Consider the following 13,737-nt stretch of genomic DNA (forward strand, 5'->3'; position numbering starts at 1 on the left):
CTCTTCTGATAGCCAATAAAACAAAGGAATGGTGTAATAGGAAGAGGAGTGAGAAAGAAAGAAGGGATGGGGGAGGGATTGATACTCTTGAGGAAAATGGGCAAAAAATTGTGGACATGTGAAACAAGGTTCAAAGTGATATGTATATACTTGGTATGTATATGCTCTAAAGTAAAATTGTAAGAGCTATCAACCACAAAAGCATTAAAGGCAGAAACTGAGTGTAGATCATTTTTTGAAGGAAGAAAAAAGAAGAGTTAGGAAAGAGATGTTTGGAGTGGTTTCTCCAGTGGCTCTATTGGCCTATGACTGCTTTTGTTTGCTTTTTAGATGAGGAAAAAAAAAAAAAGACAACCTTCAGGTAGGTAACAGAGAGATGGATTTGGGCTGGTACAAACACACCAGGTTTAAAAAAAAATTTTTTTTAATGTTTTTATTTATTTTTGCAACAGAGAGAGACAGAACATGAGCAGGGGAGGGGCAGAGAGAGAGGGAGACACAGAATCCGAAGCAGGCTCCAGGCTCTGAGCTGTCAGCACAGAGCCTGATGTGGGGCTCGAACCCACAGACTGTGAGATCATGAAGTCAGACACTTAACCAACTGAGCCACCCAGGCGCCCCTAAACACACCATTTTTAAATCACATATTACTAACTGGCAGGAGTCTCAGTGCATTTTGTCATGTCAATGAGACTCATTATCTTCAACTATACAACTGGGTATGTATTTGCCTGATTAACATTTCACAAGTGGATAAAATATATACAACATCAAAGAACATATTATGGTTGCCTTGAATTGCTAAAGCACTGTGGGAAAAATGTCACTAATCTGGGAACTAAAAATGAGAGTTCAAATATAGAATCTGGCCCTTTAAGTGAGGAGAAACATGGAATTCCAGACTCATTTATTAGGTGCACAAGTCTGTTAGACGAGCGAGAACCATGTACTGTTGTTAACACCAGTGCCCCTTACTTACTAACTTTATTTGAGGCTGCATAAAGTGCAATTTCTTCAACTGCTTTCCAGATATTTTTATTATATGTATTACGTATATACATATAATAGCTGGGCTATTACAATTATTTTATTTAACAGGCAGTAAACAGCACTGAAAACATTAAGTACATCTAAGAGCTGTGCTCACTACCCATTTTGATTATAGGAAGTTAATTATTTCTGAAGGCAGTGCCATTGGAACTACTCGTAAAAGCGTTCAGGTGGAAACTTCTTTAATATTTTCCCATCCTGGGAGAATTACTAGCTCCTGTCACTATATTCATAGAGCATTCTGGCCCTCTCGTAGGGCATTTCTTTCACTATATTAAAATTATCCATTATATTGGTATCTGTCATCACTCCCACTCATTTCCTCACCCCTCCCTCACTGGAACAATAACATAAGAAACCACATCTTACCTGTTTTTGTATTTCTAGTTCCTGATTAAAGATGTTCCAAAAGAATGATTGTAGAATGGATTGAATGCATAACTTCTTGAAACCTTTTAAAGCCAATTTAGGTAGCATAATCTACCAGAAAGATTACTGTCAAAACACCTGGGTTTTAGTTCTAGCTTTACCAAATTCAATCCATGAGCTTGGGCAAGCCACTTAATTTCTATGTTCTCACTTCATTTACAAAACCATAGACATAACTTGTTATGCTTTCTTCTTAAAGAGGACAGGATAAATGAACTAACCCCTAATGAACTATTATGAGATCTTCTGAATAAGGGCAACATAAAATTCTAAATTCCTCCTCCCTTTCATTTCTGCTTTATTTTCCTCAGCATATAATTATCTACCAAGGGGGAATTTAAAAGTTCCTTTGAGAAGAAATCATGAAACCAGAAATCAAAAGATCCCCAACAAAAGTTTTAGATTGTATAATTTAAAAAAATCAAATTATTCAAAACAGGATAAATGGTGACTACAGGTGGATTTTTCATCTCTCAAAAAGGCTCCGAGTTCAGAGAGAGTTTACAGATACAATTATTTTACATACAATTATGAGCATCCAAATATAAAATGAATCCATAAACATTTTCCTTCTGGAGAATACACAGCTTGCTAAAAACTAAATGGGGAAAAGAAATAAAAATAAAAGATTTTAAGAATATAAAAAGTCTTCCTAATAGAACATAGTCCATTTATTTTAGCTAAATTAAAAAAAATCTCCCTTGTAAAGTACATTGTGTTTAATTATTTTTTATATATGATTAACATCATCCTTACTTGGATACCATCATTCACCTTTCCCCTCACACAAGACTCAAAAATTCAAGTGTCCCCTAGAAGCTAAGTTCAAAATGACATTTCAGTATTAAAAGAGGCTCCCCGATTACCCATCTGTCCTCACAAGTGTGTTCAAGTACATAAAAAAAGAAACATGATATTGTCAATACACCCAAGTTCTGAAGCACTATCATGCTGATCTGATCATGGTGTAGGTTTCCGCCTTAAGCTTGGCAGGAAACGTCTGATTTCTTTCTGCTTACTGAAGCCATTTTATCAGCACTGGCAGTATAAAATAACAAAATGGGGGCAGACAGCCCAATAGTTTAGGCCTTAAGCTTTTGTAACAGATCTGAGAGGTAAGATATGAGGAAAGACCTTTTAAGGTCATTTACTGATAGATAAAAAATGTCATTGTTAAGTTTCAATCTAACGACCAAATCACTTAGATACAGGCGTTAACCCTAAAATCGCTTACTTCTTTTAACCTAATTTTGTATCTCACTGCCCATTTTGAAATTTTCTTTACTGAAAACTGTGGCTAGGAACCTAATAAACTAAAGCTATCACTACATAAAGGTTTCAGGTTGGTTTGCATCAAAGAGAATGTTTTAGTACTGATGTAGTATAACAAGGTCCTGTGCTGCAAGTGGCCACTGACAGTTAAGAACTGGCACTGCCTGGGCACCTGCGCGGCTCAGCTGGTTAGGTGTTCGACTCTTGATTTCGGCTCAGGTCACGATCTCATGGAATTCAGCCACATATGAGGCTCTGCACTGACATTGCGGAGTCTGCTTGGGATTCTGTCTTTGCCCCCTCCCTGCCCACACTCTCCCTTTCTCTCAAAATAAATAAATAAATAAATAAATAAATAAATAAATAAATAAATAAATAAATAAATAAATAAGCAAGCAAGCATTAAAAAAATAACAAACAAACAAACAAACACAACAACACAAAATCAAACCCTGGCACTGCCCAAAAGTAACACTGGTGTCCTAGAAGAATATTTCTTCTTCACAAAGTAATTTTTTTAATCTTAAAGTTTTTATATTAACTATATATGCTATATTAGTATATACCATTGACTATTAGCTGCTAATTGCTTGTCTGGTACTGGCTATAAGTGGTATATTATATTGATTCTATCTTTGAGATGTGGTTTTATACATTTGTTAAAGGTAATTAAGAGAGCCCTTGAGCAGTAATACTACTGTGCAAAGCAATGGCTAAGAACTGAGGAATACTCTTCCATGACACGTGATGTAAAAAAGGCTATTGTTTAAGTATAAGGACCTCTAATTCTATCCAAAATGTAAACACAAACAAAATTTGGTTTATCTGAATGATAAATTGTAATTCCTTACAAATTCTCCTGAGTATTGGTATAGAGATTTAATTCTCCAATAAAAGGATATGACTAGATATAAAATCAATGGACAGTCTAAAGATTTCTCTGTCAAAATTTTAAACTCACTACAGTCAAGCCAAAATTATCTGCATTTGGATAGTCTATGAATCATAACCATTCTAAAGAACTGTTAGATAATAATACTGAATACCTCTTAATATTATAAAAACAAAATCACAAAAGGCATTAATAATTTGGTTTAAAGCTTTTTTTAAAGTTTATTTTGAGAGAGAGGGAGAGAGAAAGTGCATGTGTGTGAGTGCGGGAGGGACAGAGAGAGAATCTCAACTAGGCTCTTCTGCACTGTCAGCATGAGCCTGATTCAGTGGGGCTCAAACTCACAAACCATGAGATCATGACTTGAGTCAAAATCAAAACTCAGATGCTTAACTGACTAAGCCACCCAGGCGCCCCTAAAACTTCTGATATATTTGTTTTTATAGTAAGAAAACAGTCTAATAATATGAGCCAAGATGGTGAACTACAGCTTTTTTTTTTTTACTTTGCATACAACTTAATGTTTAAACATAGATTATCTAAAACAATAAATCATAGATCTTATGTATTTCTTTATGGAACCATTAAAATTGTATTACAAATGTATTATGAAATCTAATAGTCTTATAAAACTTTTTCTCATATCCATTGAATTGACAAATATTCATTTTTCATCTACAAAAACTTGTGTGCTTAATATAATAGGTATTCTCTCTCCTTAGCATCTACATGCCCAGAAAGCTTAATTTTGTATACACATTTATTAAAAAATATGTATAAATATGTATAAATGTAAATGGCAATAAAATAACTTTCTATTTAAAGTATGTTTTAGAGTAGATATAGATTCAGCTCAAACTATCAACACTAAAATAGTATGTAATAATTACTGTCTGTAACAATAAGACTCTGAGTGATTGAAAGTAATACAATCTAAACTATGTTAACACTTAAGTCTTTAAATATGGCATGATGATCTTTTTTGTTTTCTGTAGAATATATGATGGACAGGGAGAAAATGGGGGACTCATATATATAGGAACATTTCTTTTTTTTTAAGGAAAAAAATACTTAAAAATTAACAATTAATAATATAACATTATAGTTACTAACTCAACAAATAACAAACAAGAAAACCAACTTCAATTCTATAACATGGCCATTTAATGATAGTAGGAGATGATAGAAGGGAATTCCAGAAAAAGATTGGAGAAAGAAAGGAATGAGAAATAAGGAAGAAGAGAGAGAAACGGAGAGTGAGGGAAGGAGAGAGAGGGATGGGGGAAAGGGAGGAGAAACCAGAAAGATGATAAATAAGAGAAAGAAAAATCATTTCTTTTAAATCTAACATTCACTTATTAAAGTGTTCACTATGTCACTTCTTGAAAAAGACTCTTCCAGCTTGCCATTGACATTTAACTATAATTTTCTATTATTATTCAGCTCTAAAACAGGAGACTGACTGAAAAGTTGATGGATTAACAAAATGCTGCTCTTCTTGGCACCAAAGTTCACGCTATATCAATATCTCAAGTTGTAGTATAGTGTTAAAATAAAGGGAAATATTTTTACCTACAAGAAGAAGGTAAAAATATTTCCCTTTATTTTAACACTATACTACATTATACTATATAGTGTATATATATACACACATATATATATATATACACACATATAGTCTGCCTTCTGTTTTTTTGACCCATGCATAAATAATATATGTATTAGAAAAGTAACCTTATGTAACCAGAAATAAATTGATTATATTGATGATATGAAAGCAAAGGTACTTTTTCAAAAAAGTAGTCCTTATTCCATAAGTAAAACAGAAGTACCAAAACAGCCACTTAACTAACTAAACCATTACAGAATCACTCCATCAGAAATGATTTTATTGCTTTTCCTTGATTTCTCAAGATAAGCAGTACACTTGCTGAGGGGAACATTGTTCCTTCTCAATATAAGAGTTCTGAATTCTGTAAAACATTTGGCTCAGATAATCAAGTGGCTATATTTAGGTTTCACAATGAGACTTTTTTCGTAGGCTTTAACTAAGACAGCTGTGCCCTGATTATCTGATTAAATTAAAAAGTTAAACATCTTAGCTTTTTAATCTATTATCAATTAGAATGTTTTATTAGAATATATTTAAGCAATATTTACATTTACTTTGCACAGCCCCAAGATTTAAGACAATAAAATGCTTCACCTATAAAATATTTTTCATGTTTAGATTATCATAATTGTCAATATTGCTTGAGAAATAGAGAACAAAGATAATCAACAAAAACAAAAGTTCATTTCATAAATAAGCCAAGCTTGAAATTTAACACAAAAATAAATTTTCATGTAAACATTAATTTTTTCTGCTTTCATTTTACATGTTTGGGATTTGTAATCATTTTCTTAAAAAAGTGATTATATAGGACCCATAATTATCTAATGCTGTTTGTAACAGCAAAACCACTTTTCATTAGTTTTTATTTCCTAAGTATCTTATAACCTAAAACAGTATTTGATAACTGCAAGTCATAAAATTAGTTGGTAATGAAATTGACTTAGGGGGTTGTGATTCCGATTAAAATAAGAAATAGAATAGAAAACAGTGTAGTAGGGGCGCCTGGCTGGCTCAGTTGGGAGAGGGTGGGACTTTTGATCTCAGGGTTGTGAGTTCAAGTCCCAGTTTGGGTGTAGAGGTTACTTAAAAAAATAAAATTAAATCTTAAAAAAAAAAAGAAACAAAGAAACAAAATAGAGTGCAGTAAAAGTAATGTTGCTTTCTGAAACTTTGTTTCAATAGTGTTCATGTGCTTATTTCACCTTGCTTTAAAATGCATTTTTGGGGCTCCTGGGTGGCTCAGTTGGTTAAGCATCCGACTCTTGGTTTTGATTCAGGTCTTGATCTCACAGTTTATGAATTCGAACCCCGCACGGGCTCGGCTGACAGCACGGAGCCTGCTTGGAATTCTCTCTCTCCCTTTCTCTCTCTGCCTCTCCCCTGCTCTCTCACGCTCTCTCTCTCAAAAAAAATTTATTTTTAATATAAAATTCCATGATAAAGTAAATAAATTATATTATTGCTATAATAACAATATTGGAAAGGAAATGATTTACTATGGGAGTCCAGGCTGTCTTAGTAATGTTTTCTGCATAATTTTAAAGGATTTATATATTAATATAGTTACTGTTCCTGTCGGTTCCCTGCCTCCACTTTGCATACTTATATTCTTTTCTGTTTTTTTTAAATGTTTATTTAATTTTGAGAGAAAGAGAGAGGGCCACCCAGGCGCCCCTGCATACATGTATTCTAATTATGGTCACAATTATCAGATTTCCAAGTCAGGTAAATATGATTTCATAAAAGAAACAATGAAATAAGGTTAAAGTTCAAAAGTTTCCCATTAATATATTCTTACCTGTTGGTAATCCTTTTCCTCTCAATCGGTCTCGAATAGCCTGGCTTCGATCAGGCTTTTGTTCACTGTTACGGGAAAGTTGATCTGTCTGTACACAGATAATCAAAAATCAAGTTTGACAAAACAACCTGCCTTTTGTTTTCATGGTAATTGTCTACAGAATGACATTAGTTAGACAATTTTTGGAGTAAAACATTAACTAAAGACACTCAACACTTACTATTGTTAATTTGTATTCCTTCAACAGGATTTATGTAGCTCAGTTCTGGCCAATTACTCTTCAGGAAATGAAAGGCAAGGCCGAGTTATAGAAGAAAGCCAAACTGAAGTAGTTAAAATGAGTTCCATCTGAAAACAGTAACTTGAAGAGTTTTTTTTTTTTTTCCTGATAATTACATTACTCTCTCAAGTTAGATTATAATTTTAAAATCATATTAATTCTGGTAGAATAAATTTTCTCCTGATTTAACTTTGCATTGAGGGTACTGACTTAAATTATTTTCAAAAATAATTTACCAGATTTTTCCTGCAAGAAATTACATTTGAGAAATGCTTTAAACTAAATGACATATTGAGGGATGACAAATTTAAATCAATGCTCTTTTAAATCTCCTTTATAATAAAATGTTTAAGTAGTCTTAAGCTTTAATAACTTTAACTAAGGGTACTCCTTTGAAATAAAGCATGTTATTTTCTTCCTCCCTGGCTCCTTGAAGCTTGGTTGCCATCATGAATGACACAGTTAGCTATCCGGACTGGGAAGTTCATAACCAACTGAGTACTTGAGTGGAAACAAATGGTTATTGATGTTCTTCATCCCCAAAAGGCAACAGTACCTAAGAAATTTGGGGAAAACTAGCCAAAATGTACAAGACGACACCAGACACCATCTTTGTATTTGGATTCAGAACTCATTCGGGTGGTGGTAAAACAACTGGCTTTGGCATGATTTTTGATTCCTTGGATTATGCAAAGAAAAGTGAACTCAAACAAAGAGATGGCCTGTTTGAGAAGAAAAAGACCTCAAGAAAACAGTGAAAGGAACACAAGAACAGAACGAAGAAAGTCAGGGCGACAGTGCAAAAGCCAATTATTGGTGTTGACAAAAAGAAATGAAGTATCTAGCAGTGAGCAGGAGACTGGACAACAGAAGGAAAAGAAAGATTCTGCAGTGACTGTGGTGATTGTGCAGATTTCTCATGAGAAGATTAATAAAGTAAGAACTTTAAAAAATTGATAAAATAAAATAAAGCCTATCATAGGGGAGATGGGTGGGAGGATGGGTGAAATAGGTAAAGGGGATTAAGAGTACACTTATCATGATGAGCAACTGAGCACTGAGTAATGATGTATAGAATTGTTGAATCACTATATTGTATACCTGAAACTAATATAACACTGTATGTTAACTATACTGGAATTAAAATTAAAAAAAAATAAAAATGTATTGGTGGGGAAAAAAAGCATATTACCTTTAAAAAATAAATAAAAGTGTATCAACTTGGATCAAATTCCACATGATTAGGGATGAAAAATTAGAACACTAGGTTTATTTAGATGATCAATTAGAGTAAAAACTCCAAGAAAAAGGAGAGATAATGATGAACAGAAATTATTTAAATCTGGCACCAGGGGAATGCATACATATTTGTTTACACACACACACATTTTAATATTGTTCCATTGGTGAAACCTGTTTGCATATGGATTATAAATCCAGGGGCACCTGGATGGCTCAGTCCGTTAAGCATCTGACTTCAGCTCAGGTCAGGATCTCATGGTTCATGAGTTCAAGCCCTGCGTCAGGCTCTGTGCTGACAGCTCAGAGCCTGGAGCCTGCTTCAGGTTCTGTGTCTCCCTCTCTCTCTCTGTCCCTCCCTTGCTCTCTCTCTCTCTCTCTCTCTCAAAAATAAGTAAACATTAAAAAACAAAACGGTAGCTATTGGGAGTTCTGTCCAGTGATACTAGCAAGAGCAATGGAACGATGACTGGAACGTTGTTATTTCTTCTTAGTAGAAATTTGCCTCTGGAAAGGCAGGCTCCCTATATATGAACTCTAATTGCCCCTTCTATTCTTCTCTCCTACTAACCAATCCCACAACACTCCCCATACAGACTTAATACTGTTCTTCAAACATACCCTGTTCTTTCCTACTTCACAGCATTTATCTAGGTTTACTTCCTTCTGCCTAGATTACTTTCTATCTAGACTTTTGGATCTAGTTCAAAGTGCTATTTTTCAATGCAGTCATAATTTGTATCCTTTCCCCTCAAACCTTCAAAATGCTTTTAAAATTCTTCCTGTGTTGCTTTCCATACCGTTCTCTGCATTTTATAATTAAGCAAATGGTCTTTAAATAAGAGCTCTTAGAAGGTAGAACAAACATTTTATTCAAATTTATATATATCTGCAGTATCTAGCACGTTTCATATGTAGATGAGCAATATATAGTTACTGCAATAAACTGACCTAAATACTAAATGTAAAGAGATAGACATCTTTTATCTAACATGGGCAACTATTAGAAGGATAAGAGAATTTCATGGAGGAATATTTCTTCATGGAAAGGGGAAGAAAAAGTATTTTCAACAATTTTACTGTATCAAAAAAATAGCAAGACAAGTCTTAGAGGAGGTGTGGTATAACAGAAAGATCCCTGGACTAATAGGAAACATATACCCCATAAGCTGTGTGAATCTCAATTTCCTTATTTATAAAGTGAGTTAGTACAGATCAATACTTCTCAAAGGGAGCTTTACAGATCATTAGTATTATGGGAAAAATCTATAAAAAAAAAAAAAGACACAAATAAGTTTGGGAAATGTTTCACCTACATGTAGGCATATCATTCTTGAAGGTAATACAGTCTAGTGTATTAAAGGTTCTGAGAAGTTCTGCAGTGAAAATATATTTTAATTTCTCTTAAATATTAGATTTTCCTCGAAATTATTTGATCACAAAGGAATTTTTATTTATTTAATTAAAAAATGGTTATTTATTTATTTTGAGAGCAAGAGAGAGAGAGAGAGCACAAGTTGGGGAGGGACAGAGAGAAGGAGAGAATTCCAAGCAGGTTCCACACTGTCAGTGCAGAGTCCGATGTGGAGTTCAGTGCCACTAATCCTAAGATCATGACCTGGCCAATATCAAGAGTCAGATGCTTAACTGACTGAGCCACGCAGGCATCCCCACACAGGAATTTTTAAAAACAAAACTATATTTGAAAATATTTAGGAAACTTTGGTCTGGATAGAGGGCTTTCATAGATTTTTAGTAGTTTTACCTTTGTTTGTTTTTTTAAGTCACATGCAGGAATATAAACAAATAAATCAATTAAAATTGGAGGCAGCTCTAGTTAAGGAGGGGAAATCAGCAGCCAAGAATCGCATTCACTCAGCCTCTACTACCTGTATTCCTTTCACTACAGAAGTACCAAGGCTGCATGGGGTACAGTTTACAAACCATTTGCCCGGAAGAATCTATGAGCCTGTTTCTTGTTAACTGGCAAACTGCACGGAATTTGGATATACCCCTGCCAGCCATACAACATCCTGGTTAAGATGACAGAGCTGAACTCCTAGGGAAGAAGTAAGAAGCCATCAAGAACACTGTGTGACAGTAGCAAATTGTGGTCCACACGAAGGAGAAGGACTTCACTTGAAAGGGTAAGAGCAGATGAAGTTCGGATCTAAACAGATATCAGAAACCAAGGGAAACTAGGCAAATGGGATAGAATGTAGCTCGAGAAACGCAGAGGTGGGACGGTAAATACCGTGTGTGTTATTTTGGGGATTCTTCACATCTGAGACAAGAGAGAGAATGGGAGAGTCCAGGTCTTGGGGCAATCTAGCAGAGATACAAGCATGTATCACCCCTGCCCATCAGGTGACAGTGTCCCCAGAGGGTGGAGAGGATTTCAGGTATAGCCTTGTCCAGACAAGTAAGCGGCCAAGTAAGAGGTTACAGAGCAACAGAAAGTGCGTTATTAATGTGAAAACCCATTTTGTATGTCAGTGCGCTTTTCATAATAGACAGAACCACTTGCTGAGGATGTAAGAAAGGATGCAAGAGCAGATGATTTCAGCTCTAACATGCTGTGACTCTACCGTACTTGTTGGAATACAGTTCTAAAAAAAAAAAGACTAATTCTTACGAAATCTAGGAGACTAAGTCAATTGACTGGGCTTCTAAATTTTAAGTGCCATTTCAAATAAACCATTGACATTAGAACAAGAAATTTACTCTCCTGTCCTCATCTTCATTTAGAAAATGCTACCAATAGTATCTTTAAAGAAAATCCTGTGATACTCTGCTAAATTTTAAAATATGACTATCTGCATCAGTCGAACTGTGGCTTACCCCAGAAAGATTTCCCAGAACCAGTTTGACCAACTGTTTCACATAGGAAAATGAAGGTGCACAATTGCTATTCCTAATGTGGGCGCTGCAAGCATCCAGGACAGTCCGGACAGAAACTCGAGCATATATAACATCTTCGCACATTCCAAGCAGTATGCTGTTGAGGTGATCTCCAAGCTTGATAGGCTAATGTAAAGAAAGAAAAGGCACTTTCAGAACTGTGGGTAAATCTTATCTAACAAAGTCAAGCCATTTCAGGAGTCATAGGAACCACACCAAACACATTTCAAATACTCGGAAGAAATGAGCTCCTTATCTAGCAGTATGTACATTTCAGTGTATTTTATCTTTTCATAATCCAAAAAAATTATTAGCAGAAGATGGTTAACACACATCTCCCAAGACAGGAAGTATTACAGAAAAACAGTTTTTTTGGGGTAGGGGGGCTAGGGGAGTAGGGTATGATAAAGAAATGGAATTCCTAGGTCATTCAAATATTTTGGTAAGCAGTTATGTGAGTGTGTGTGTACATTTTGGGTGAATAAATGATTTCCTAACAATTGATAAAATGTAACATATTCATTATATATTAAATATAATTTGATACTCTCATGATAACTTAGATTTCAAATACTGCAATGACTCAAGTCATTTAAATATCAGTTCTCATTATGCTGGTGAATCAGAGAAACTGGAATGTAAGATTTTTTAATTAGTTGACATGATTTGTAGAACATTATATCCACATATCCAATAAGCATACAAAAAAAAATGCAAATTAAAACCACAAAAAGAAGCCACTACATGACTAAACAGAATGGGTAAAAAGAAGACTGATAATATTGATAAGGAGAAAAGCACTGTTGGTGGGAGTTTAAACTGGTACATCCACTTTGGTTGAAACATGCTTTCCCTGTGACCCTTCCTTTCTCCTTCTCATCCATTTGTATATTATGTCATCCTTTAGATCTCACCTTAGATGCTGTGTCCTTTTTTTTTTTTTTTTTCCAACGTTTATTTATTTTTGGGACAGAGAGAGACAGAGCATGAACGGGGGAGGGGCAGAGAGAGAGGGAGACACAGAATCGGAAACAGGCTTCAGGCTCTGAGCCATCAGCCCAGAGCCTGACGCGGGGCTCGAACTCACGGACCTCGAGATCGTGACCTGGCTGAAGTCGGACGCTTAACCGACTGCGCCACCCAGGTGCCCCAAGATGCAGTGTCCTTTAATAAACACATCCTAACCCTCTAAATCTAGTTAAAGGCTCTGACTCTGGTGTTCCATGACACCCTCCAGTTCCCTACCACAGCATTCACGCATTGTTATAACTGGTTATTTAATGCCTAGACTCATGGATATACTCCACAGGCACGGGCCATTCTATTCCTACTATCTAGTACAGTGTCTGACACAAGACGGTGCTTCCACTTTTGAAATGGTATTGAATACTTGCAAAATGACTATGATTTCTGATAGCAAAATACTAGTGAAAGTTTATATACTTCCTCTCCAATTTATACATTATTGATACTGACTTAATTTTCAGTTATCTGAAGAGTATAAAGTGTTAGTCATAGGCTGTGATCACATTTTGCACGTATGTTAGGTTGTATAATATATGATACCAATATATCCAGTAATAATTTAACTTTTTCGCTTCTATTTATCAAGTTGAAACTGAGGGTTTTTCATGATACAAAATGAGACTGACCCAAGTTGAAGACATCATCCATCTTTCATGGATGTTAGGATATCTGGATTTTAGAATAAAAGCCTAAAATGCCTGTTACTTCTTAATTTAATTAAAACAAACCGTTACACCTAGTTATTTTTCTTTTCGACTTCTAAATGCCTAAAATAAAACCTAATTATGTATGTTAAATCTTTGCTCTGATGAAATATAGTTATCTTTTTTTTTTTTTTTAAGTAGACTTCATGCCCAGCATGGAGCCCAATGCAGACATCAGTGCAGGACTTGAACTCATGACCTTGGGATTAAGACCTGAGCTGAGATCAAAAGTCACATGCTAAATTCACTGAGCCACCTAGACAGTCTGAAATAAGTTATTTTTATAGTTTCAGTTACTATTTGTTATTATGTTTATATTGGGTCTTTAGGAATCAGTTATTTTAGAAAATAAGGACTAGAAACAGCCCAATGGTCACTGGAGCCTAAGACTTCAGAAAGTGTTGCTTTAATATTGGTGTTTGCTGCCATAGGCTTAGCGAAGTATACTTTTGAAGGGACAAGAAAAAAAAAAAAGTAATGAAGTATATACTTTGAGATCCATAATTCCTATGCTTCTGCATCAAAAAAGGT

The 13,737-nt window shown here is 34.8% G+C and overlaps 1 protein-coding gene across 7 annotated transcripts in view; it reads right to left on the reverse strand.

The window, feature by feature from the left end:
• Positions 1–13,737, reverse strand: part of PTPN13 (protein tyrosine phosphatase non-receptor type 13) — a 229,190-nt gene that overhangs the window by 113,388 nt on the left and 102,065 nt on the right. For all 7 annotated transcript variants that reach the window (XM_045056126.1, XM_045056128.1, XM_045056127.1 and 4 more), the window contains exons 5-6: positions 11,417–11,602; positions 7,057–7,144 (exon numbers count right to left, since the gene is read on the reverse strand). In XM_045056126.1, the coding sequence (XP_044912061.1) occupies positions 7,057–7,144; positions 11,417–11,602 (274 nt within the window). The remainder of the gene's footprint in view (positions 1–7,056; positions 7,145–11,416; positions 11,603–13,737) is intronic.

The sequence above is a fragment of the Felis catus genome, chromosome B1 (assembly GCF_018350175.1).
Source record: "Felis catus isolate Fca126 chromosome B1, F.catus_Fca126_mat1.0, whole genome shotgun sequence".
NCBI lineage: Eukaryota > Metazoa > Chordata > Mammalia > Carnivora > Felidae > Felis > Felis catus.